This window comes from Amphiura filiformis, chromosome 16 (assembly GCF_039555335.1).
Source record: "Amphiura filiformis chromosome 16, Afil_fr2py, whole genome shotgun sequence".
In the NCBI taxonomy this organism is placed as follows: domain Eukaryota; kingdom Metazoa; phylum Echinodermata; class Ophiuroidea; order Amphilepidida; family Amphiuridae; genus Amphiura; species Amphiura filiformis.
Window position 1 is genome coordinate 33,211,046 of NC_092643.1, and position 25,215 is coordinate 33,236,260.

The 25,215-nt window shown below is 36.7% G+C and overlaps 1 protein-coding gene across 1 annotated transcript in view; it reads left to right on the plus strand.

The window, feature by feature from the left end:
- Positions 1-25,215, plus strand: part of LOC140135899 (uncharacterized) — a 101,924-nt gene that overhangs the window by 39,343 nt on the left and 37,366 nt on the right. The window contains 14 exon segments of the mRNA XM_072157564.1: positions 1,880-2,008; positions 5,770-5,809; positions 6,225-6,366; positions 7,946-8,109; positions 8,111-8,155; positions 8,157-8,273; positions 12,038-12,110; positions 13,579-13,761; positions 18,765-18,903; positions 19,690-19,796; positions 20,543-20,769; positions 24,106-24,166; positions 24,169-24,527; positions 25,040-25,213. Of these exon segments, the coding sequence (XP_072013665.1) occupies positions 1,880-2,008; positions 5,770-5,809; positions 6,225-6,366; positions 7,946-8,109; positions 8,111-8,155; positions 8,157-8,273; positions 12,038-12,110; positions 13,579-13,761; positions 18,765-18,903; positions 19,690-19,796; positions 20,543-20,769; positions 24,106-24,166; positions 24,169-24,527; positions 25,040-25,213 (1,960 nt within the window).

Sequence of the window (25,215 nt, forward strand, 5' to 3'; positions counted from 1 at the left end):
AACTACCGTGAAAATATATAAAATTGCCATTGGGCAAGCTTTCGGCCATAGGCCTTTTTCATAGCCATGGTATAATATTGGAATAGCCCATTAGCCAGAAGCGGAGCAACACATACATAAAAGACTATGCTTTCCTGATGTAGGCAAACTGTAAATTTATCCGACGGACTCACGACCACAATGATTTACTATGGGCAAATGCATGAAAAGTGTCCAGTAATTATTTTAATGGGGTGGGTTGATATCAAATGGCAGTTAAAATATTGTGTATGTTCTAATTTCCATCAAAATTAAGATATTTTCAATTTTAAAAAAGCTAATCTTATAAAAATGAGTATGAATGATTTTTTTTTAACAAGTTCATTAGGAATGTAGATTTCAACTGTAAATTTTGTTCATTTTGAACAATTCCTACGAAAAAACGAAGGGTGATATCTACCGCCAACGGTTCGGCATGGCTATGGGAAGTCCCCTCAGCCCCCTCGCGTGTAACATATTCACGGAGTGGCTAAAGCAGAAAGCCATTTCCACGGCCCCTGTAGCCTGCCGCCCGCATCTCTGGAAAAGATACGTAGATGACGTGTTGGAAATAGTACGCAAAGGAGAAGTAGACAACCTCACAGAACACCTTAATTCTATTGACCCCACCAACAGGGTCAAGTTTACATACGAGCAAGAACAAGAAGGTTTGATGCCCTTCCTCGACACCCTAATCACCAGAAAACCGGATGGATCAGTAAAACTCTGCATCTACCGTAAGAAAACGCACACAGATCAATATCTTCAGTTCTCCTCCCACCACCCCTTACATCAAAAGCTGGGAGTCGTTAGAACGCTGTTAGACAGGAGTGACACGTTGGTAACAGAGGAAGCAGACAACGGAGGAGAACAAAATTCGCAAAGCATTGACCACTTGCGGCTATCCAGATTGGTCTATTAAAGACAGATCCACTCCTAAGACAAAACTTACCTCAAAGCGAAAAGATGACAGTGAGAAAACCAAAGGCATGGCCGTGGCTCCCTACATAGAGGGCGTTTCTGAGCGAGTCTCCTGTGTGTTCAAAAAACATGGGTTCTCTACTGCCATGAAGCCACATCGCACTATTCGCAGTATGCTCGTCCACCCTAAGGACAAACTTCTCCCCCAGCAAAAAGCGGAGGCCATTTATGAGATTCCCTGCGGTGACTGCTCCAGTTCCTATATTGGCAAAACTGGCCGTCCCTTTGACACCCGACTTAAAGAGCACCAGAAAGAGATTGAGAAATTTGAAGCCAGACCATTCACATGTGCAAATTGAAAATCTTCTGTCACAGAGATTCACAAATCTGCTACCACAGATCATGTTGCCTCTACAAATCACTCAATCAACTGGGAGGAATCCAAAGTCATTGATCGTGAAGCTGATAAGACTACCAGGTGGCTCAAGGAAGCAATTTGGATCCGCAGAAAAGAACATGACACTCTAAACAAGGAGGAGGGGGCCTACGCACTCAACAACATCTTTGACCAACTCATCACGCCCTCTCACGGTGTCTCCTGTTACCCATAAAGGAAACAGTCAGATGTGATGAGTTGCCAGTCTGATGAAGCCACTAGTGTAGTGGTGAAACATCGCTAAAACGTGAGTTAAAAACTTCGTTTTTCGTAGGAATTGTTCAAAATGAACAAAATTTACAGGTGAGTATGAATGAGTTTTTGTTTTTACTATCCTGAAAAACAAAAATTCCTATTGTTTATTCTCTAATTTGTTTGCATGCTGTTTTTGAAAGAATGATAACACTATAATTAAATCAAATGATATTATCAAGAATGTGATTTTCATGTACACATTTCTTTTACATCATACCTAGATAATGAGTAACCATTTTTTTCTGACAGGATTGAAACTGATGAACCTATCTCAGGAATTGGTACCAGTTTGAAGAGTGATCACATTCACTCGTATTCATCCCACACCATAGATTTATGGCGGCTTAGACACATCCATAGTTTATTCACAGCCATTGGGTAAGTCATAAAACATGCCCAGGGATTCAAGTGGCCCTATATTTCTTATTTTTTCTATATTTTTAAACTCCTCCTACAATGTCCTATATTGCTACAAAATGTCTTATAATGCCTATATTTTTTTCCAAATTTAGGAAATTAACATGTTTTGGGGTTCTTTTTTCCACTTGCAGACTTAGTGAATTTTATGTAAAATTTAAAATTTGTAAATTGTCAGCAGGTCAGCAGGTATATTTTTGTGGCCTCTATTTTTTGTCCCATCTATATAAATAAAAGGAAGTCGCTAAATCTTGTGCGCGAATAGACTCGGAGATGATTTCACTTTCAGCTCTGATTTATTGGTACATTGATCGGGTACATATTGCCATTAAACCATCTGAGGTTCATTTTTGCAAAAATTGGGGGTAACTAAGAGAATAACATAAAAAACTGTCGTGTTGCTATGCAAAATCGATCGCAGTTGCATTGTGGGTAATAAGGACAGTGTGAACCGCGTAATAATATTTCCATTAAAAACCATCATGAGAGCAACATTGCCCGTTTTCTGCCAACTGCGAGGTGGCCAAGAAATGATTCAGGCTATCTAGATGCACAACAGCGCATAATTTAATAATGATCTTACAATCTTTCCGTCCCTACCCAGATCTACGCGCCCCATTTACCGCCACTGCATCAAGGTTGGCAGCCAAGAAATTAAGGCTACGACGCGTGAATCAGGTCTTTGCGTCGTCACTAAGGTAACGTGGAAACAGTGGTCTGGTAGTCTAGAGTGGTGATAGTGCCTGCGTGGAGACCGGGGTGCAGACAGTCAGTGTACAATTTCATTATTTATTCTAGGCCTATGAATCGTCCGGAGATTGAGGAATATATACGGAAATGCATTGCACTTTATTTGGTTGAAAACGGTCAACAAATATGGTTAAAACCGAATTTTTTTTCCGGGCCTTTTTATTGTCAAAACTCAGTGGTAGCGCGTACCGTAACTAACTGGCAGCGCATTGGTGTTAGTGCGTTGGCGTACAAGGGATGTGACTCGCACGCACGGGTCGCACATGCATAGGCCAACTTTCCGTGCCAGAGAAATAGAAAAGAAAAGAAAGTAGGACAAAACTGAAAAGATAGGCCTACTATGGATGGGTTATGGGTACAGGGTTGTGGATTAGAGTAAATAAATAAATAAATCTATATAAATAAAAGGAAGACGCATATGCATAGGCCAACTTTCCGTACCAGAAAAGAAAAGAAAGTAGGACAAAAAGGGGTAATGGGTTTGGTTAAGAGATTACCAAAATGATAAAAATCGTAAGGATACGGGAGGCAGGAAGGAACCTAAAAAATGAAAGAATAAATAAATAAATAAATAATTCATGAAAAAAGGAAGCTAAAATAATGAGAATAGAATTAAATACAAATGGGAAATCACAAGCTATAACTTATAAGCAGGAAATATGAAAAATGGGAACAAAATAATAAAAAAAAAACCTAAAGCTAAAAGGACAAATCTAAGTAAGGGTAGATTTATAAAATAATGCATATGAACGGGTTTCAATAAATAAATAAATAACATGGGAACGGAAAATCACAAGCTAAGCAGCATATATCTATTGGAACAAAATAGATTTATGTAGAAGAAACTGAAAAGAAAGAAAGAATAAAATGAATAAAAAGAAAAGAAAGGAAGACAAAAAAGATACGGGTATTATACAGGTTACTAAATGAAACGGAGCAAAATAAAGAAGGAAAGAAAGAAACTAATCAGGAAAGCGTAAGAAAAAAAGCTAAAATTAAAAACTAATCAGAAAATATAAGAAAAATGAAGCAGCCAAAATAATGAAAACAGAATTAAATATATTAACATAAATAACTGGAAATCACAAGCTAAGCAGCATAAAAAAGAAGCTAAAAGGGAAACGTAAGAAAGGACAGATTTAGAAAATAATGGGAATGCGGTTAGGCCTAAATAAATAAATAACATGGACACGGAAAATCCCAAGCTAAATAGCAATTTTTTAATGGGAACAAACTAGACCCATGTAGAAGAAACTGAAAAGAAAGAAAGAAAGAAGCTAAATGGAAATGCAAGAAGGAACAGGTTTAGAAAAATAAAATTTACCTTTTCAATGATTCTACCTTTTCAGTAATTCCTCCTGTTTTAGTGATCGCTCCCATTTACTCATCTAACGGGGACCCGCGCGAAGCGCGGGTATCCCGCTAGTATATTATTAATAGATATCATTCTAGTCCAACATGATGTACACATCATGCAAATATTAAAGTATATTTGGGACTTTTCCCTCTTTACAATAGTTACTATAGAAAAAATATTAAATTTGTGTACATCGTGGAACATTCAACTACGCTTGTTACTCCGTGACTAATCATGCTAACTACACGCGCGTACAACACTACTCTACGCGTCCATATAAGCGAGGCTATCTGCGTACTGCGTACAACTGCTTACTACGCACAGCCACGCAAAGAGTATGTTCCACGATCTACACAAATTTGATAATTTTTCTATAGTCTCTGATGCCCACTGTATTTGACTTCCTCTGGCCTGCATTTTGTTCTGATAAATGGCAACATTATTTCTTTGATCATTTTGTAGCACAATGCAAAACGGAGAAAGCAACCACTTGGTGTGATTTTAGGGACGCACATTTGAAATGACCATTAACATGTTTTTGAATCACTTTTAAAATTGATAACAGGATTACAAAAATATTTCTGTTCATTGGTTAGAATTACGTCAGTCAGTCATTACACTCTGAGACGTCTTTGATTTCTATAAATAGTTTTTTATTATGATAAAGTGAATCTTCCCAGCCCTCTGCACTGTATGCAAAAACAGTAAGTAACCTTAATGATGATAATGAATAATCTGATGATAAAGTGAATCTTCCCAGCCCTCTGCACTGTACGCAAAAACAGTAAGTAACCTTAATGATGATAATGAATAATCTGATGATAAAGTGAATCTTCCCAGCCCTCTGCACTGTACGTAAAAACAGTAAGTAACCTTAATGATGATAATGAATAATCTGATGATAAAGTGAATCTTCCCAGCCCTCTGCACTGTATGCAAAAACAGTAAGTAACCTTAATGATGATAATGAATAATCTGATGATAAAGTGAATCTTCCCAGCCCTCTGCACTGTACGCATAAAAAAACAGTAAGTAACCTTAATGATGATAATGAATAATCTGATGATAAAGTGAATCTTCCCAGCCCTCTGCACTGTATGCAAAAACAGTAAGTAACCTTAATGATGATAATGAATAATCTAATATTTACTATAAAGTTGAATATTCATACATAGTGGTATAAATTAAATTTTTTGACTTCAACACTACTTAAAATTTGATCGCTTACCGGGAGCGCTGTTACAGTACCAACTGCGTTCTCAGCCGGATGTTATGGCTCTGATGATTTATGGCTTGTTGACAACCTTGGATGACATCACACTAGAAGATGACGTCAAAGGTGTTGTCCTCGTCCCCCTGGTGGTCTTGGGTATGAGTAGGTTGTCCCAAACTGGATCTAAGTCTAGTCCAGTGTCTCTGTTCAAGTTTGGTCCTTTTTTGCTGATGTGAATGGATTCTAGGACCCATAAGCCATAAATCATCGGATCAGACTGAGGATGCAGTTGGTACTGTGAAAGCGCTCCCGGTAAGCGATCAAATTTTAAGTAGTGTTGAAGTCAAAAAATTCTTCTAATCTGATGTTTACTGTTTGCTTCCTTTTTTTTATTAATTACAGGAGCAAAGTAGATAAGATCAAAGTCACTGACCACCCAGATGTAAGTTTGTAAATTAGTTTCTCCTGTCTACTGTCCAGGCTAACAGTGTTATTATAAACGTAAAGAGGAATGGTTAGAAAGATGTTACTTTAATAAACAGAATTTTGTGACCTGGTAAAGTTCAGTCCAATCTGTGTTATCCTACCAAATATCAAAACCACTGGAGCAATACAGCTCAAACTTCTGAAACATTTGCTTTAATGGTAGGCCTCAATTAATGTAAGATAGAAAACAACATTGGGACCACGTCCCTATATCATAATGTTATTTTTGAAATATTTATGTACCATATTTCATATTCCATAATGATATATATTATTTACACAAACTTTATATAAAAACAACAAAAGTACTTCAACAAATAACCAAACAAAAGAGACAACCTTTTTCATTTGCTTTACTCCTTGCAATCCAGGTTCCCAATCGAGCAGTGTGTATAAGTCGTGACAGTACCGTACGTATCATCACACCAAGTACAGGAGATGTGTTGACGTCCTACCTAGCCAACCCTAAAATCAGCAAAGGAGTACAGGATGTGGCATATGCTTCAGCAGATGGTTAGTACCAAACAAGTCAATGTTGGATGATTTTGTTTGGATTTTACTTATAGGTGATAACCAAATAGATTAGACTTGAAAGCAGTCAAGTTAGATCAATCAAAAAAAGGCGTTCAACTATGGTGCGAGAGGTTGCGGTTTGAACCCTGGTGGTGGTTTAGTACGCTCTTGTGGAAAACTGGAGTTAACTTGAAATTCCCCCAGACAAGGAACTTATTGCTTATTGTCTCGTTGTAACCCGTACGAAACTTGTGAAGCCGATCTTGGCTGCTAATTGTGGAATGTCTAGGGTGTGCACTTCTTAGCTGCAAGTCCATGTGTTGTTGTTTAATGGTTTGTGGAATGATATAGTATTTCACTACATGTTTAGATAGCCACACCAGGCGATTTCGTGCAGGATAAGCATTCTGAAGGTTCTGAAGGGACCGTAGTGGTCAGCGACAACTTATAAAGTGTGCTGAGTCTTGTGTATCAACGTCTAGGCATTGTGCCTGTGCGTAGCACACTATAAATCACTGTACGTAATGCTATGGAAATCCACCATATAAGATTGTTACATATTGGACTAATCACTAATATAGAGTACTTCCGGCATTTATCGGCAAAAACCCCATATTGAACGATACTTGGCATCTTAAGCTTGAGTGCTACAAAGATTTGTGCATGCAGCTCTTGGCATGAGTTACCAGCACAACACATTACAAGCAGAACACAAGCAACTACCCACAGTTTGCCAGGCGCATGTCGAAACGATTCGGAGATACTCTATTTTGCCCTAATGAGCATTACAACAAATTTGGTTGAATTTGAGCGTAATCTGTTTAGTGTCATTACACTTCAACAGTAATCTCTTCAGGAAGGCCCACAGTCGTAGCAATAGTTTTTTTTCATAAGCTTATAGATAGATGATTATGCCACTTTCCCATTGCAGTAATTTGGGCAGGGTGAAGCAAGCAAAATTATGCCTTTCCTCAAATATGCAATATATTGGCAACATCGGGTTTTGACCCATGACCTCTATCTTCCTTGTGATATGTGTCAAAGTCTTGACTGCTGTACCAATGAAGTAGGTAGTAGCAACCAATTCACATCTTTGACATGGTCAAAGGAAATAAATTAGGTATTGTGAGGAGCTTTTTATTCCTTTGCCTAAAATGCTTGCCCCTTCCTCTAAGTCTTGTCAAAAAAGTTTGATCCCTATAATTATAATTCATCTCCTGGTGCACATAATTGTGACCAGATCTGATCCAATCCAAGTTGGCAATAATGATATTGAGATAAAAGCAAATAATGAGGAGAAAAAACAATAAAAGAATATAAGGAAATGGATATACCAAAGGTTCATAACATTGCAACCAAGTATTCAATAGACCTGATGTTTCAACATCAGTAAGTGTAGGTCCTGAGCAAGTTAATAATGGCAGCAACTCAATTTTCAAAATTTCCGACTTTGGCCTGAGTGGATCAGATCGGGTCACAATTGAGGTTTGATTGAAGATTTTTATTGATCTGGATGAAGTTTACCTGCACAAGAATTCTGACATAATTCCATACACAATTTCAATGTTTTATATGACAGAAACCCTCTTTGTGGTTTTCAAAACTGGTGAAATCATCAAGGTGGACACCAGTACCAATCCATGCTCTACCCACGAAACGCTACGCAGGCAGAAATACGAAGGCAAAAATTTCCTCAACTGCATCTGCCTCACTGAGTACGTTGTGGAATCCACCATCTTGCGCCGACACGTGGAAAGGAATCCTGAAGGCGTTGAATGCTACTAATATATCGCCGCTCTGCGGGCAACTTGACCAGTAACAATCGTACTTTGCTCATCGGCGGAAGACAGGATGGCCATGTGGCTGTACTGGATTGGAAAACGCTGGATGTCAAATTTATGACAGACGTAAGAAACTGCCTGTGCATGTGGCACTATTAATATAAGTTCATGATATTATCAAAATTGATAAATGTAGACATTCTTATTAGAAGGTTGAATGTATGCTTTGTAGTAATTGAGGCTCTAGATTGAAGATTCCCATGCTTTATACTCTTTATGGGTACTTAACTCTCTCCATGGGTGTGTCGACTGCAGACAAGTTCAAAAATTTCATAATTGTAAATTTTCATGACCATATTTAGAATTATCATGAAAAATGCATTAAAATGAGTACAAACAAGCCTGGTATTGGTTAAGTGGTTCTTAAGATAGCTCTTGATATTTTGTGAAAATATCTAAAAACTTGGCTTTTTATGTTGAAGCCTATATGGCTAGCATGCAGAGTATTAATATGGCTGTTGCCCATGAAGCCTTTGATAGACTTCAGTTTATCACTCAATGCTCACAGTGGGCTTGACTGCATGAAGCAGTAGATAGTAGATTAATGCATGGTAGGCATGTACATCAAAATGGCTAGGTAAAAATAGCACTTTGTGAGTGCACATAACCGTAATGTAGGCCATGCAATGAGAAAAAGTACTTTTGAACCAGTAGAATATTTGCCAAGTGGTAATCAATGTTCACTAACTCACCTTTACCCCTTGTCAAAACCCTTACACTTGCACACATAACTTTAGCAGAGTTGCTGTTTCATAATTTAAAATCTAGATTTCACTACACAGTATAGTTCAGATGTAGATTACCAGATAGATATAGCTTCATAAACTTATCACGTTTGACTAATTAAATAGATAATCTTTTCAACTTCAATATCAACTTTATCCATATCACTAAGGTAGCACATTATTAACATCATCCATTACAAAAGTAGCTTTTATAGTTCATGCATTCAGATTCTTATGCACAGGAAAATTGTGCTGAACACTGTTTACCAAGTTCCTTTATGCATGAAAATGTAGAATTCTATTGTTCTTAATTCTTCAAGTATAATTCGAGACCGAATCATCAAAGAGACTAGTTTGGGTATGACGTCCTGTCCCGTGTCCTGTCAACCAGACCAAAAATGCCATACTGCGCAGGCCGTCACGCCATGCCTTTGCCCTGACGTCTGACGCAAACTAGTCTTCTTAATTTGGTTTTATGCGGCCCATACACGATCAATTTAATTGATCAATATGGGGACCTTAGATGCAGGAGTGGATACAAATCTACCATGTGCATGTACAATGGTAAATTTTGTATCCACTCTAGTAGTAGGTAGGGTTTTAGATATTGATCAATAAATGTAACGTATATGGGCCGCATAAGATAATAGTTTATAGTTAGGAACTTTAATAGTTAGACATGTGCTGTGTAACACAATCACAGAACTTATCTGTTGTTCACAAATTTGACTCTATGAAGCAAAATAGTGACAATATTGTTTGTTACATAGTCTTTGGTTTCTGAAATTAGTTCCTTGGTTGAAAAGTATTCTAATGCTTTTATTTTTAATTAATCTCAAATAATGTAACATGACTAGGGTATGTATACTATGTGATCAATCACCACTACTTCAGCTAAGTGAAACCCATCAGGCCATTGTCTATATTTTGCTTGATTGAGTCATAAACATTAACTGAGAGTTCTGTCATTTGACAACTGCCGTCCCTTTGTCTTCATGGCCTCATCAGTGATAATATGAATTAGGGTGTCACAGTGGTGTATTGAGCTATTCCAGTTAAATCCATACACCCCCTATGAAAGACATTACCTAAATCTTCCACACAGGGAGTGTGAATTTCAAATGGGGTTACCTGAATGGGTGTCTCCGTTTAAAATCTACACTCCCTGTGTGGGAGATTAAGGTCCTTAGGATGTCATCACTGACTAAGGGAAGCCAAATGGACTGTAGTTTGACATATGAGTGCAAGAAAAAACTATCTGCAGTGGTTGCTTTCAGATAATTTTGAAATATATTTCGGTAGAGAATCTAGAAACCTCTATCGAAATGTTGACCTTCAAACCTTCAAATATTTAATTGAGGGATTCAGTTACCAAGATCTATCTCAAAAGTTGAAGCCACTTTGAGAAATGTAAAAAATCAGAAAAAAAGAATGAATGGCACCCAGCCAGTACAATATACACAATAATGCAAAGCCTACTTCTGATCTTGGCAATACCAAAATCTTTGATTCATCACTGGCCTGCTCACCCAAATTGGATCATTTGGTATAGTTCAAAACTTTTTCATAACCATTTAAATTTGCCCAGTATTTTTTAATATTTTTACCAAGTTCATCATCAGTCGAGTTCTCTTTTTTGAGTCCCTTCAGGTAAAATTTACTTAGAATGCTTAAAAAGGCAATTCCGGTTCAAATCCATACACCCCCTATGGAAGACATGACCTTTATTTTCCCACACAGGGAGTCTAGATTTCAAATGGAGTCACCCATTCATGTAACCCCATTTGAAAACTCCCTGTGTGGAAGATTAAGGACATATCTTCCATAGGGGGTGTATGAATTTCAACTGGAATTGCCCATTATGAATCATAATTAAAGTAGCAAATGGCAGCCATTTTACAGATATTCTTGCTCTCCTATAACAAGTTGTTTTAGTATTTTACTAACCCATTTTGAATTTATCACTTTTCTATCTTTGTGTGTGTGTGCGTTCCATTCATCTTCACATTGGTACACTTTGACCTAACATAACAACTAGGTGTGTTCTACTTACGAAGGGTTGTCTGACACAAATGTGGTAAGATTACTAAGAATAACAAATTATGTGTCCTTTTACATCAAATACATACTTTGTTTGCCACTTTAACAGTAGCAGTCAAGTTAGCTCAATCGATAAGGCATTTGACTAAAAATTGAGTTGGCTTGAAATTCGCCTGGACAAGGAACTTGCTGCTAATTGTCTTGTTGTAACCCGTACGAAACTTGGGGAGCTGATCCTGGCTGTGAAGGTCTATTGTGGAAGGCTTAGGGAGTGTGTTTTTTAGCTGCAAGTCCCTGTATTGTTGTTTAATGGCTTATGGAATGATTTGGGGATGTAGTACCCAGCGACAACCTGTAAAGTGTGCTGAGGCTTGTGGATTTGCGATCTTTTTTAGTTTTGATATTATATCGTTTTTTGGTCTATCCTTCATGTAAGCATACATGAAATTAGCCTATTGTCAAGACTTCCTCTACGGATTAGACAACTTTATTCCATAAGTTGTATAAATCCCTGTCTTGATACTAGGCTAACTCTGAGTACGCTTATACCCGTTTCTCCACCATGGCCTTGGCACTGGGGTTTATGAATGAACAGTATTATAGTGCAATACTTCTTATGGGTTACAAATAAGTTGGGTGTACTAATTAATTGAAGAAGTAAACATATTATAGAACCCATACATATTACACAGAAAAACACTTAATATTATAATCATAGACACCATTAATTAGATAGTACCTATGTTTGTTTAATGTTGCATATAATAATTTGTTAATTAACTATTAACATATTTGATTATTGAAAAAGTTTGCTAAATTTAAATAATTCATAAATATTTTCTTGCACAGGTCCATAATTTTCAATATTGTACTTATGCTTATGTTTTTGTTATTTAACAATGCCCAGTTGTTCGATCGGCACCATTCAGTTTCTAAACATAATATGCAATCCTTTGTTTAAGTTTTGTTTCTTTAATATTGTAATTGGTTTTTGTTTAGGCTGCACCTGGGAATGATGCAGCGAAAGCTAATTTTTCACTAATTATTTAAATTTGACCCTTGCAGGCACATGGACTGAAAGGTGTATTGGGAGTTGTAGCAAACCCAAAGTATGATCAGCTTATCACTGCTGGTTTAGGTAAGTTTTCATATCATAGGCCTACTCCTTTATTTCATAAACATGCATGCTGGATATCTTAGAATATTGTTAATCATCTAGGTAGAATAGATTTTTTTTTAAATAAGTAAGATTTTACAGACCTGTGTTTTTCATGCCAACATGTAGTATTACACCTAATAAAAGATTGACTGTGTCATAGGCCCTTGTGAGTGTTACCTTTCCTTTTTAAAGGGAGGAATAAAGTTGGCTTTGATCCCTCTCTGAAACAAACTTTGTTCCTAGTCCAAAATTGCAAAGTCAAGAAAGCCTTAAATGTCTCACTTCACATGTCATTATTATCAGTTCCATGCAGCATCATTGACACATCTTGCATATTTCCCTGGTAGGGTAGTTCATTTCCTCACACTACACTGCATAGTTATTGATTTATCAAAGCAAAATGCTTATACTATTTTCTGTTGTAGGCCCTACATGTTAAGTCTGGAATTCAAATATTTTGAACATCAAAAAGAAGTAAAGATTTTATGTTTCTCCATTATCAACTTTTTTCTTTGCTTCTGTTTTGTGCATATTGTTTGATATTTTAAATCAATTTATTGTATCTATAATCTGCAAACACACAGACTGTGGTATGCTATACGGTAAGTGTTGTAATAGGAGCACGGCACAATGGAGCACATAACACACAGTCACACCTTTACAAGCACAATCACTTTGTATATGACCACAAATTAAAATTTGATTTTGATGTGTGTCAGATTGCCATGTGTGCAGGGGTAGGGGTGTATGTGTGGGGTGGGGGATATGTGAGGGGGTGTGTGTGGATGCATGCTTGTTTTCGAGTGCATTTCTGTGTGACATATTCATGCACCCCTTGGCCAATCTATAAATCTGTTTTACAGTTTTGCAGCAAATTTGAAATCACAAGACACCATGTAACAATACCTAGAAAGATTACACCTGACCCAGATTGGTTACACAATTTTTAATTAACCTAACAACACAGTACCAATTGCAGAGACTATACACAATATCTCTGACATGATATTTCTATTTTGTGATTTATGCAGTACAGGATGAGACACCAGCACATCTTGAATAGAGTAGATGTAGTCTTATTCTTTACAGTGCCTTTTATTATTTCATTGTACCTTTGACTCAACACCGCTTTTCAAACTTTAAGACCTTACTACTGACATCGCCAGCCAGCAGTAAATACTGTAGTTTAGCGACTTCACTGTTTTTCTGTTTAAAGTTTGCAGCACAATAAGACACCGACACAACTTGCTATGCAAGAGTTTTATTTGGATTTTATCATCACAAGTGCTTTACTACTATGCAGTTTAGTCTCAATCTTACTCCTAATCTTACTCTTATATATTTAACCATCTTCTGTATCACCGTGAGTATGTGTCAACAGATTTCACAATATACCTGTGACAGTTTCTAATCCACTATATTGAACATTGTATTCTTACCTATTCAGATAATGTGATCAAAGTATGGCGTGTATTTCCATTTGCGGAGGAAGCCTTAGCACCTCTCATGTCATTCTACTGCGCGCATACGCCTCTACACATGACTGTTATGAAGACGGTTCTCTGCGTAGCATTTCAAGACCCGTCCTCAGCTACCTACAGTATTGTACACTACAACCTGACCAACAAAAGTAAGTTGACTTGAGTTAAAGGAAAATGTGTGATTAGTTTACCCACATCTGGTATCGACCAACTTTTGCACGTTTAGCCAATGTAGCGTATGTAGGATGTTAATTCTGATGGGATGGGATTATATTGTAAAAAAAATTTCTGTTTTAAACAAACAAACAATGCCTAATGCTGGTTTCATACTTTCCTGACGATGATTTTGCTCCACTGTGCAATCACACCAGAAACACTAGCCATGACCAGCGGCAAGCTGAGCGATCACTCCATCGCTATTAGACCATGGGACAAGGCTTGCTAAGTGCTTCAGAAAGTAGTTTTCGTTCTCCCTTTCTGGGTAGAGGATGGTTTATACATGAAAATATAGCTATTATATCACTGATCAATAATATAACATTTCCCACTTTCAAAAGTTGCACGTTACTGTGTAATTTAGGAGTTATTTGGGGTTAAAAATGTGTTTTTCGTGATTTTTTCCATTTTGCCCAAAAATGTCAAATATTAAAATAGCTGTAACTTTCAAAATAAATTGAGTAGAAATTTCATTTCTATTGTAGATGTTACATATTACATGGATGTCTAACACTGATGAATAAAAATGTCACAGCACAACTCTAAAATATAAAAAAATGGCAAAAACCATATTTTTGTGCTATTTCGGCCATTTTTGAGCTAAAAATGTAATTTTGCATGGGGAAAATATAAATATAAATTTTATTGATTTAAAAATATGTCATTATGTCAACCTAGTTATTCTGAACAAAAAGTTAATGATGGTGAATGTCTGTGACCTATAGTTTTTGATCTATGGCCCTTTCAAATTCATATATGGACTAAAATAGCATGTTTTTGTTCAATATTTCAAAATATTAAAAAAAAATGGTCCTTTATGGCCATTTTAACCAACTTGTTAGTTTTTGGAAAGTGAGAACTTCACTTAATAATATGAACATGTAATTGTACTTTAATGTTAAGCTATTTCAAGATCCACTAGTATGCCCACTACCGTGGTAGCAGCAATTTTATCTACTTTTAATGCAGGAAAATGATGACTAAAATGATTTTGCTGCATTGAAAGTAGTAAAATTGAACGATATAATTGCTTCTGCCATGGAAACCGAGCTACCAGTGGATCTACAACTAGCTTAAAATGAAAGTACTATAATATATCCATAATATATGTGAAGTTCCCACTTTCCAAACACTGACAATTTTGTTAAAATTACAAAAAAGTACCATTTTCAGCCTAATATTGGAAAAAATTATTGACAAAAACATGCTATTTTAGTGCATATGTGAATTTGAAAGGGCCATAGATCAAAACTATAGGTCACAGACATTCACCATCATTAACTTTTTTGTTCAGAATAACTAGGTTGATATAATGACATATTTTTTTCCCATGCAAAATTACATTTTTAGGTCAAAATGGCCAAAATAGCACAAAAATATGGTTTTTTGCCATTTTTTATATTTTAGAGTTGTGCTATGACATTTTATTCACCAGTGTTGAAATCCATATGACATGTAACATCTACAATAGAAATGAAAATTATACTCAATTTATTTTTAAAGTTACAGCTATTTTAATCATTTAAAAACACATTTTTAACCCCAAATAACTCCTAAATGAGTAAAGTAAAAGCGTGGGAACTTTTGGATATTAATTCAGACATATATTTACTCTTGATTTGTTATGTTTTTATGTTCTGCCCAAGAGTGGACTACGGAAGTGAAAGATAAATGCCCATGTCCCATAGTCTATATGAGTTGAATTCAAGTCAACTCGGAGCAGTGACGTTCTGACGTATGAGAACAAAATACAATTTTGGAGCGGTGCAAAGCGGCAACAGAGTGATGCCGCTGCCGCTCCACTTGCAGAAAATTGCAAGCGGCATGATGAAGTGTCATGCCGCTGAGCAGCAAGCGGCAGAAAGTATGAAATCAGCATTAGTATGGCCTGATTTTGTATAATTTATGTTAATCAATTTATTTTTAAATTTGTAATTTTGTATATAATGTAGCACTTTGATAATTACATTTGAATGCTAATATGGAAATCTTTTTCTTTGAATTGTTTTTTTTTTTTTTCTGTCCTCTTACATGTAAAGAAATGGAGTTGGTATTTATGTAATTCAAGAAAAGATACAGCAGCAATTAATAATATATACATGTAACATGTAATTAAACATCTTATGCTTGTGGATTTTACTAGGTGGGGAAGAGGGGCCTGTATGTAGTTGTGAAGCTTGGGGTAAAACTAGCACAGAAGAGGGTATGTTTTACATTTGGGACAAACAATGATATATATGACATTTCAAGAATGTTTCAATTTTACAATACAACACCAAGTTCTGCAGTGGCTTAATTCATTTTATGCAAATTTTCCATAACTTTTCGGCAAGTCCATGAGGTAGCACACATGTAAATCAGTCTACAGAGAGAGCAGTGTCAACCAATAAACTGTCTAGAATTATGTATGAGTAGTTTTTGATTAATAGGAATGATAATTAGATGCATTGTGCCAGTTTCTCTAAGCATGGCTTGTGGTCAGGCTTCCAAAGCCATCAGGTTTAAGCCCAATTAGTTCTATATACCACTGCTTACAATTTCACATTGTGCTTCACCTGAAGATAAATCAATAAAATGGATCCACATTGGTAGGGCTAGCCTGCTGGCTTAGGAAGCCTGACCACTAGCCATGCTTCGAGAAACCGGCCCATAGAGTTTTAGGTACATCTCTTTAGGATGAGAATTTCAAGAAAAGTTTTGGCCATCTGTAGGTAAGAAAATTAGCCAGGAAGTATGATAGGAAGTTGTTTGGAAATTAGTTATTAGGCTCAGCAGAGGTATGTTACGGCAAATTAGCATGTGCGAACTGTCGTGCTCAGCTTGACCCAATATGACACTGAGGGCAAGATAATTTCTTGTACCATACCGATGCTGAACCTAATAACAAATTTATCATACCACAAAGTCATGCTAAATATTTAAACAATTGTGTTTTTAGACATTCAAATTGTTGCAAAAAAGGAAAAAAATATTGCAAAATAAGGATAACACATTCATATAATGGAGAGTTCCAAATTTGCGTATCTTAATACTAATTACGGCGTGTCCGTCCGTCGTCCGTCCTCTGTCCGCTGGCGCTATCGGCGTGCTTGGCGTCAGCATGGTTCGCGTTCACGCGGTGCACTATCGGCGTGCTCGCGGTGCGCTATCGCTGAGTATCAACGGGAGTGTGCGCGGAGTACAGTGCGCGCATCGGAAAAGCATTACAGTGTGACTAACAGGTGCATCTCATCGGACAAATAATTATAGGCCTTATTTTCAACACATATTTCAATACCGAACACGTGCACACACCAAACACGTGCATATAGGCCTATTTCAGCAGAACATGACTATTTCCGTAATCCTCCAGAATGGTTAACATAAAAATTATCCGTTGTGGTAAGGCCTATAACCGCTTTTTTTGCGTTCACGCTTTCTCGCGATTGATTTCATTACTTTAGTAACGGCCTATATCCACGTCCAGATACTAATTTTGGTAACAGGGCAGGGCTTGGAAGAGGCGAATGGTGGGTTTCCAGATTATGGGTAGGTCTACCGAACTACCGAAGTAAGCATCACACCTATAAAACAAACAGAGTTGATTAAGTTGTGTCAAGTTGGGTCTTGATCATTGAGAGACGCATTTCATAGTAGTTTAAAAAGTCAGGGTAGGTATATGGGTAACGGGTTTGGGTAATTAGAAATAGGCCTATCACGAGATGCGCCCGACCCGAGAACCGCAAAATCTAGTAAGGACATAATAGCCCCATACATGGTTATAAGATGCTCTCACTGACTAGATGTAACACATAGGTACGCACTCACTGACTGGATACAATGAAATATCCGGTTGGCTCAGGCGGTGTTCCCTGATGTTTCCTTATATGGTCTTAGTGGTATGATAATTATATAATATTGAATGGCTTTGAGTGTCACGTGATACAAGAATATTTTTCTATCGAGTGCAATATATTCTTGTATCACACGAAAATAAGCCATTCAATATTATTATTATTATTTATATCAGGCTTTTGCTTTGCGGTAAAATGAAAATTTAAGCTTTACCTAGCTACCGGGTTTAACCAATGTGTTAAGAAGGTTATCATCATCCAGAATTGCAACAAATTAAGTTTGTGATTTTGTTTATACAGTACGAAATATCCTGTGAGCCATTACGGTGTCTGTATTGTTGTGCTGTTGTATCATGACGCGTGTTGGTGCTGTCACCATGGTAACACGCGATGCATACGAGATACGCATACAATATTTAAAAAAATATTGTATTGCATCCGGGTATTTTGCAAATATTGTACAATATACAGTTTTATTGTATCGCTCAAAAGCCTGATATAAATAATAATAAAAAATACACAGTTTTTGGATTGATGGATGCCCACTGCATTGTGGGACACAATTTTAGTGCAACTCAACTTCCAGTGCTCAAATTTTAACATAGTTATGTTACAATGTTAGTGTGATGTGGGGTAATAGGTATTTGTTGTAATGTAAGTTAAATTTGTTTATTGCCCTTGAAGATATATAACAATTATCATAATAACATGATTGTATTTGGTTGATTGTAGATCGCTATGACCACACCCCAGATGAGGATCACATTGATAGGATTACAGGATTAACTTGCAATCCTCGTATGAGAGTGTTTGCATCATCTAGTGTAGATGGTACTATAAAGATCTGGGATGAAGATAACAGATTGATTAGGTAAGGGTGTGTGTGGGGTGGTAGGTGTATGCTGATTGTAGATCGCTATGACCACACCCAAGATGAGGACCACATTGATAGGATCACAGGGCTGACTTGTAATCCTCGTATGAGAGTGTTTGCATCATCTAGTGTAGATGGTACTATCAAGATCTGGGATGAAGATAACAGATTGATTAGGTAAGGGGGTGTGTGGGAAGGTGTGGGGTGGGTATGTGTATGTTGATTGTAGATCGCTATGACCACACCCCAGATGAGGATCACATTGATAGGATTACAGGATTGACTTGTAATCCTCGTATGAGAGTGTTTGCATCATCTAGTGTAGATGGGACTATCAAGATCTGGGATGAAGATAACAGATTGATTAGGTAAGGGGGTGTGTGTGGGAGGGTATGGGGTGGGTAGGTGCATTGTAGATCGCTATGACCACACCCCAGATGAGGATCACATTGATAGGATCACAGGATTGACTTGTAATCCTCATATGAGAGTGTTTGCATCATCTAGTGTAGATGGTACTATCAAGATCTGGGATGAAGATAACAGATTGATTAGGTAAGGGGTGTGTGGGAGAGTATGGGGTAGGTTTGTGCATGTTGATTGTAGATCGCTATGACCACACCCCAGATGAGGATCACATTGATAGGATTACAGGATTGACTTGTAATCCTCGTATGAGAGTGTTTGCATCATCTAGTGTAGATGGTACTATCAAGATCTGGGATGAAGATAACAGATTGATTAGGTAAGGAGGGTGTGTGGGAGAGTATGGGGTAGGTATGTGCATGTTGATTGTAGATCGCTATGACCACACCCCAGATGAGGATCACATTGATAGGATTACAGGATTGACTTGTAATCCTCATATGAGAGTGTTTGCATCATCTAGTGTAGATGGTACTATCAAGATCTGGGATGAAGATAACAGATTGATTAGGTAAGGGTGTGTGTGGGAGAGTATGGGGTGGGTAGGTGCATGTGTGTTTTTACACCCCTGATGAGGATCACATTGATAGGATTACAGAACTGACTTGTAATCCTCGCATGATGAAGATAACAGATTGATTATACAATTAGATTATAGTGGTGGTGCATGTTTTTGATGGCTGATTGTATTGAGATTGCTTCTAATGACCACATATTGTTTGTTACAGAGCCATCAAGCTGAATGCAGAACCTCTTAGTCTTAGCTTCTGTAATCAGAAGGGTGATCTGTTAGTTGGTATTGGTAATCATTTACACCGCATTAGCCACGAGAGCTGTAAGTACTTTGATCAGGATTTCACTGGTAGTAACAACCATATTTGATATTAGCTTCTGATTGAACATGGCATAGTCACCCCCATGCACGGGGTAGAGCCTGAAACTGGCAACAGACATGAAAGGAAGAACAATATGTAACTTAAATGTTATATGACTGGTTCAATTCCAAATCATAAATGCTGCCAGTTTGAGGGTCTCACCTCAAAACTTGATGACCATTCAAGGAGTGGATATAGAGAGTTATTTGACATGAAGAGCTCTTAAAAGACTTACCTCAAGGGTTCATACCACTAAATATCTTTCCATAGATTTTACGTGCAAAATAGGGGTCACGTTTTCAGCCATAAGTCGAGTTACTTTAAAATATAAATTTTATATCATCTTAATCAGAACAGATTTCTGCATAACATCTGAAAATGACTCAGCTTTTAGGTCTACTTTTTAAAATTGGTGTTATATTGATAAGCCAGATTTCCGTATGTTTACATCTGACTGCTAACCCTGTTTTGACCTCGTGTGTGTTCATGTGCACATAATCGTAAACATCACTCAAATTTACATTTAGAGATCATATTAACAGGTTCTAATAAAACACAATTTTCAACACTAAAGTTGCTAATATTGTACCAATTTTGCACAATTTCTATGCAAAGTTGCCACGATAGGTGTTATAAACTTTTGCTGGAAACCAGTTTAACTTAGATGAATGTCTAATAAACATAAATTCTACTTATTTTATTACAGATATGCCTAAGATGTACATGAGAAAAATGGTATCGATGATATTTCCTGAACCCATGCACGAGAAGCCGCTACCCTATAAGGAATCTCTTGTGAGGGCGCTCTCTCCAGGAACAAACAAGCGACTCAAGATGGCACATTCATCAATGTTCAAGTTTGATAGATTTGTTGATGTGCTTACCAAAGAAGAGACAGAGGAAATTGACAAAGAAAAGAAAGAAAAGGATGCTGTATGTATTGTTATTATCATTTGTTAAACTTAAGGTGGTACTACACCCCCTGATAAATTTTGTGACTAATTTTGCATTTTTCTCAAAAAATAACTACACACTGGTAACAAAAGTTATGTATATTATAGGGGCAAGGAATCAATTACTTCACTGAAATTTCAGTGATTCAAGACAAATGGTTCATTATAATTATATTGTCACCCTCATAACAAAACTGCCTAAGTCATAATTACATGTTTCTCATTTGCAATTTTGATTTTCTGAGTAATAAACCCATAATTAATCAAATTTCCAGCCGCATTCTTCATTAACTTGTGGAATGCATCAAAAGAGATGTATTCCACAAGTTAATGAAGAATGATATAAGGAATGAGGTACCTTCTAGCGGTCCCTCTTTCCTTATGGTCATGTTTTTTTATGTTGGGCACCAATTGTGTTGCATGTGTATTTTTCAAGCGAATCACATGTTTTTACAGGTTTGGTACTATAACTTCAAAAGTTTACATTAGAACCCAATTAAAGGTCCGTGACCCGATCGACAGCATCATCCCCCCGATTTTTCTCATTGTTGATGAGTTTTTGGTATCATTTAATAGATTATATTTTTCTCATTACCATCCTGAAATTTGACGATCCAATTTGATGTATTTTCGGAGAAATCAAGAAACAAACAGGCTATACTGGTAACCACCTTTGACATTCTGGGTAGGAAAAAATGATTCCGTGAATAAGAGCCGACATACTCCCTGCCAATTCGCATTTAACGGAAATAGGTCCGAAAAAATGAGGCGCTATAATAATAAACGCTTAAAACTAAAATAAAGAAATACATAAGGGATGAAATAAATACAAAACAAGACCTTATCTTGTTAAGTATGATACGAGGAATATGAAAAAAAATATGAGAAAAATGTCCCCCTATAAAATTAATTAATTAATTAATTAGAAATATTATAAAAAAACACACTTTTTTCATTAAAACAAACCCTAAAATAAAAGATAAGTGTAAAATGTACGTGATGATAACATACAAAATTAAAAGGAAATGTATCAGGGTCAAATAAAAATAAAAAGAATGAGATATTTTGTCACAAGAATGATGGGCGTAGTGGTATGGCGAAGCACTCGACGGGAGTGTTGTTTCTGGATGCGGACCACAATGCAATGCATGCGTATCAACGTATTGGCTTGCTAATTGTGCTAATTATTCACTTTTACGCTGAAAATGTTCTCGTTTTCTCCCATAGATGCATAAAGGGGACAATATTTGAAATTGTATGTAAGTTTGAAGACAATCCATATCCTAAAACTGATAGGGTTACCCCCCTTTAAAGTATATATTCTGAGAGCATATACTCGGATGATTTCAGAAACGAAACAATGGGAGTCATTATACAGGGTGGCCCATAAAATATACAGGGTGTAACAAGCAAAATAAGGATGAAAATATTAATTCAGTTAGGGTGGCACCCCGACGTACAGCGATAATGTAAAAAAATTGACAAATGTTTAAAATAGCTAACTTAATTGCCCACCCAGTCATATGGAACTTATGGCGGTCAAGTAATTCAAAATGTAGATACAGGGTTGTCAAAAATCTATCTATATTTCTATAAATTTCTTCAAAACACACCTTATTTGGCAATGGAAATGCACATTTTCATGATTGAGGTATGTAACTAGATGTAAAATAAGCTCAACAATCCAGTTTTGAAAGTTAAAAGAGAATTCGACAAAGCGTTTTTGTAAAAATTGACTTTTTAGACCAAAATTGAGTGTGAGGGCGCTCTTTCAGATTTGTCATAAACCTTCTATGTTTTACTAGTTTTTAGTTTACTAAAGTAAAGAGGATCACAACCAAGGTCTGCTTAAGAAATTTGAGCCTTTTATCATGTTTTGTTTGCCTGTAGCACCCTTTTGAATGTTCCCTACATTAAATCCCTATTCAAATGCATAGAGGTCAATGAACTTTATTAGTGTAGCAACAAGTAATTAGTAAATTATTAACAAATACTGAGGCAATGAATGCTAAACATGATATCATTTAGCCAAGATCAAGTACAGAAACAAGTAGAAAATAGAAATCCATCAATAATGTTTATTGAAGATCATGTGGCGGAGGATCACCATTGTACAGCATTGTGATCCTCCACCACATGATCCTCCATCACATGAGCCACCCCTGACTAATTAGACTTAACGAGTTGCAGTAATTAGTACAAATGAAAATCATAAATTTTTGTTTCAGAAATTGAAAGGTCAATGTCTAAGGAACAAAATAGTACCAGACAAGCTCATAATAAACATCAAATAAATAAACGACATGCATGTAAACATGTCTTGATGAGTAAGAATGCAACAGAGCCACCCTTTTTAGGTGCCCAGTATAAAAAACATGACCTTATCATAAATAACATACCGCTTGTCTTGAGTCACTGAAATTCCAGTGTAGTAACTGGATTCCAAATCCCCTATAATATACATAACTTTACCAGTATGTTATTATTTTTTAAGAAAAATGCAAAAATAGTCACAAATTTATCAAGGGGTGTAGTACCACCTTAACTACTTATATTGTGGAGGTCAAATAAGAGGGTAGTACAGCATCATTTACATCCGAATAATGTGGCCGAGTAAAAATGTAAATTACGCCTCATTGTTTTACACTTTCACTGCCAAGGACACATTAGTTTGGAAGTAAAGGATACTGTAACACTCAATGCTATTACCATAAAATTGTGTGATTTAAGAGGAAATACCACATTTTTGCCCAATATTTTTAGTTCTTTACATCAAGGTATACACAGCATAAGTGACAGAAGGTATAGCAGAAAACTTCATCTGCGTTGGAAGTGTCGCTCTTTAATGCATTTCACATGCAATCGAGGCACATTATTGCGAATAATGTGCCTGTATGTTATTGTTACGTGTTTGGACAAATCACAGTGGAGATAATAGAATTGCCGGTAAAGGGTGTCCGTTCACAATAATAGCCATATTACACTTTTTCTTTACGTCTATGATAGATTTACAATCGCAACTTATACATCTTGTGGAATTTAACTTAAATTTGCACTGTTGATACATAATCCTTATCAAAACTTTGATCATAAATTTAAACAAATTTTATGTTAAAATAAAATAAAAGACAAAGGTATCTTTTAAAACTGGTCAACAACACTCACTTTTTGAACCGAATATTTCAGAGAAACCATTCTCTGTCATCAGCGGTGTAATGCTGTTGGTAGACTGACATTTGCGAAAATTAAAGATATTGACAATTAATTTCTATAGAGTGTCTGAACTCAAACATATTTATTTCTCTGTATCTTACAGGCCTTTGCTTTACTCAAAGCCAGAGAGGACGAACTTCGCAAAATCCGAGACGGAGGATTTGAAGTAAACCGTACCAAACCTACAGACCGAAGCGCGTCCAGAAACGAGCCTTCAAAAGGTACTGGAAGATCATGCATGAAAGAAAAAAGAGACCAGGCATTCCAGATGAAGACGATTTTGACCCAGATTATCGTACTCCTGAAATGTCACCGGAGCCTCCGTGGGAACCAGAACTTGAGCCATCCACATTTTTTCCTCATCCTTCACTTGCTAAACCTCAGGATGTACCTGAAGATGGACCTTTTCCAATCTTTGTGGACCATCAGAGGAAGAGAAGGCAGCATCTTGATGAGGAGGATGAAGGAATGGGAAGTAGTTTGGGAGAGAGAACGGAAGAGGAGGAGGAAGACATGGAGATTGAGGTAACTTTGACCTTTGACATTGATCTTAGTTGTTCACTGTACAACGTATGGGGTTGAGTGATACTATCTGCTTTATGCTTTCTGTTATCCTGGACCAGAGAAAATATTAAAGGAATTTATTATTGTGTAACATTGCTTATATTTTTTTCTGGTAAAATAACTGGTAAAAAGTTAACAAAATTCTCTCCCCATTAGACTAATTAAAGATTTTACCTATACTATGATAAGCTTGTAAATTGTTCTGTTGTTGTTCCTGCCGAGTCAAAAAAGTCCCAACTTATGCCATTGCAGTTCACAGAAGTACCCCATTTTGTATCAATCCACGATCTTATGAGTCCCGCCTATTACAAGCTGATCAAAATATAGGACTGAACCTAAATCATGAATAATGCCCTTCTTGGTGAATCTCAGATTATAAGCTTTTCATGATTTCTTTTATGAATAAGCTCCATATGACCTTCTGCTGATATATTGTATTATGCAACATTTTCCCCATTACTATGATTTCACAGGTTCCCCAAAGAAGACAACCAGGGTTCCCTATCCTGCCAACCGGGTTCATTCCCAACTCAGTGCTGGTTCGAATCCTGTGGCCACCAGAGAAGATCCAGGAGATGGAGGAGGAGAGATATAAGCCTCCTCAATTGTCAGAAGACCAGCTGGCACAAATTTCTCTCAGGAAAAGGGT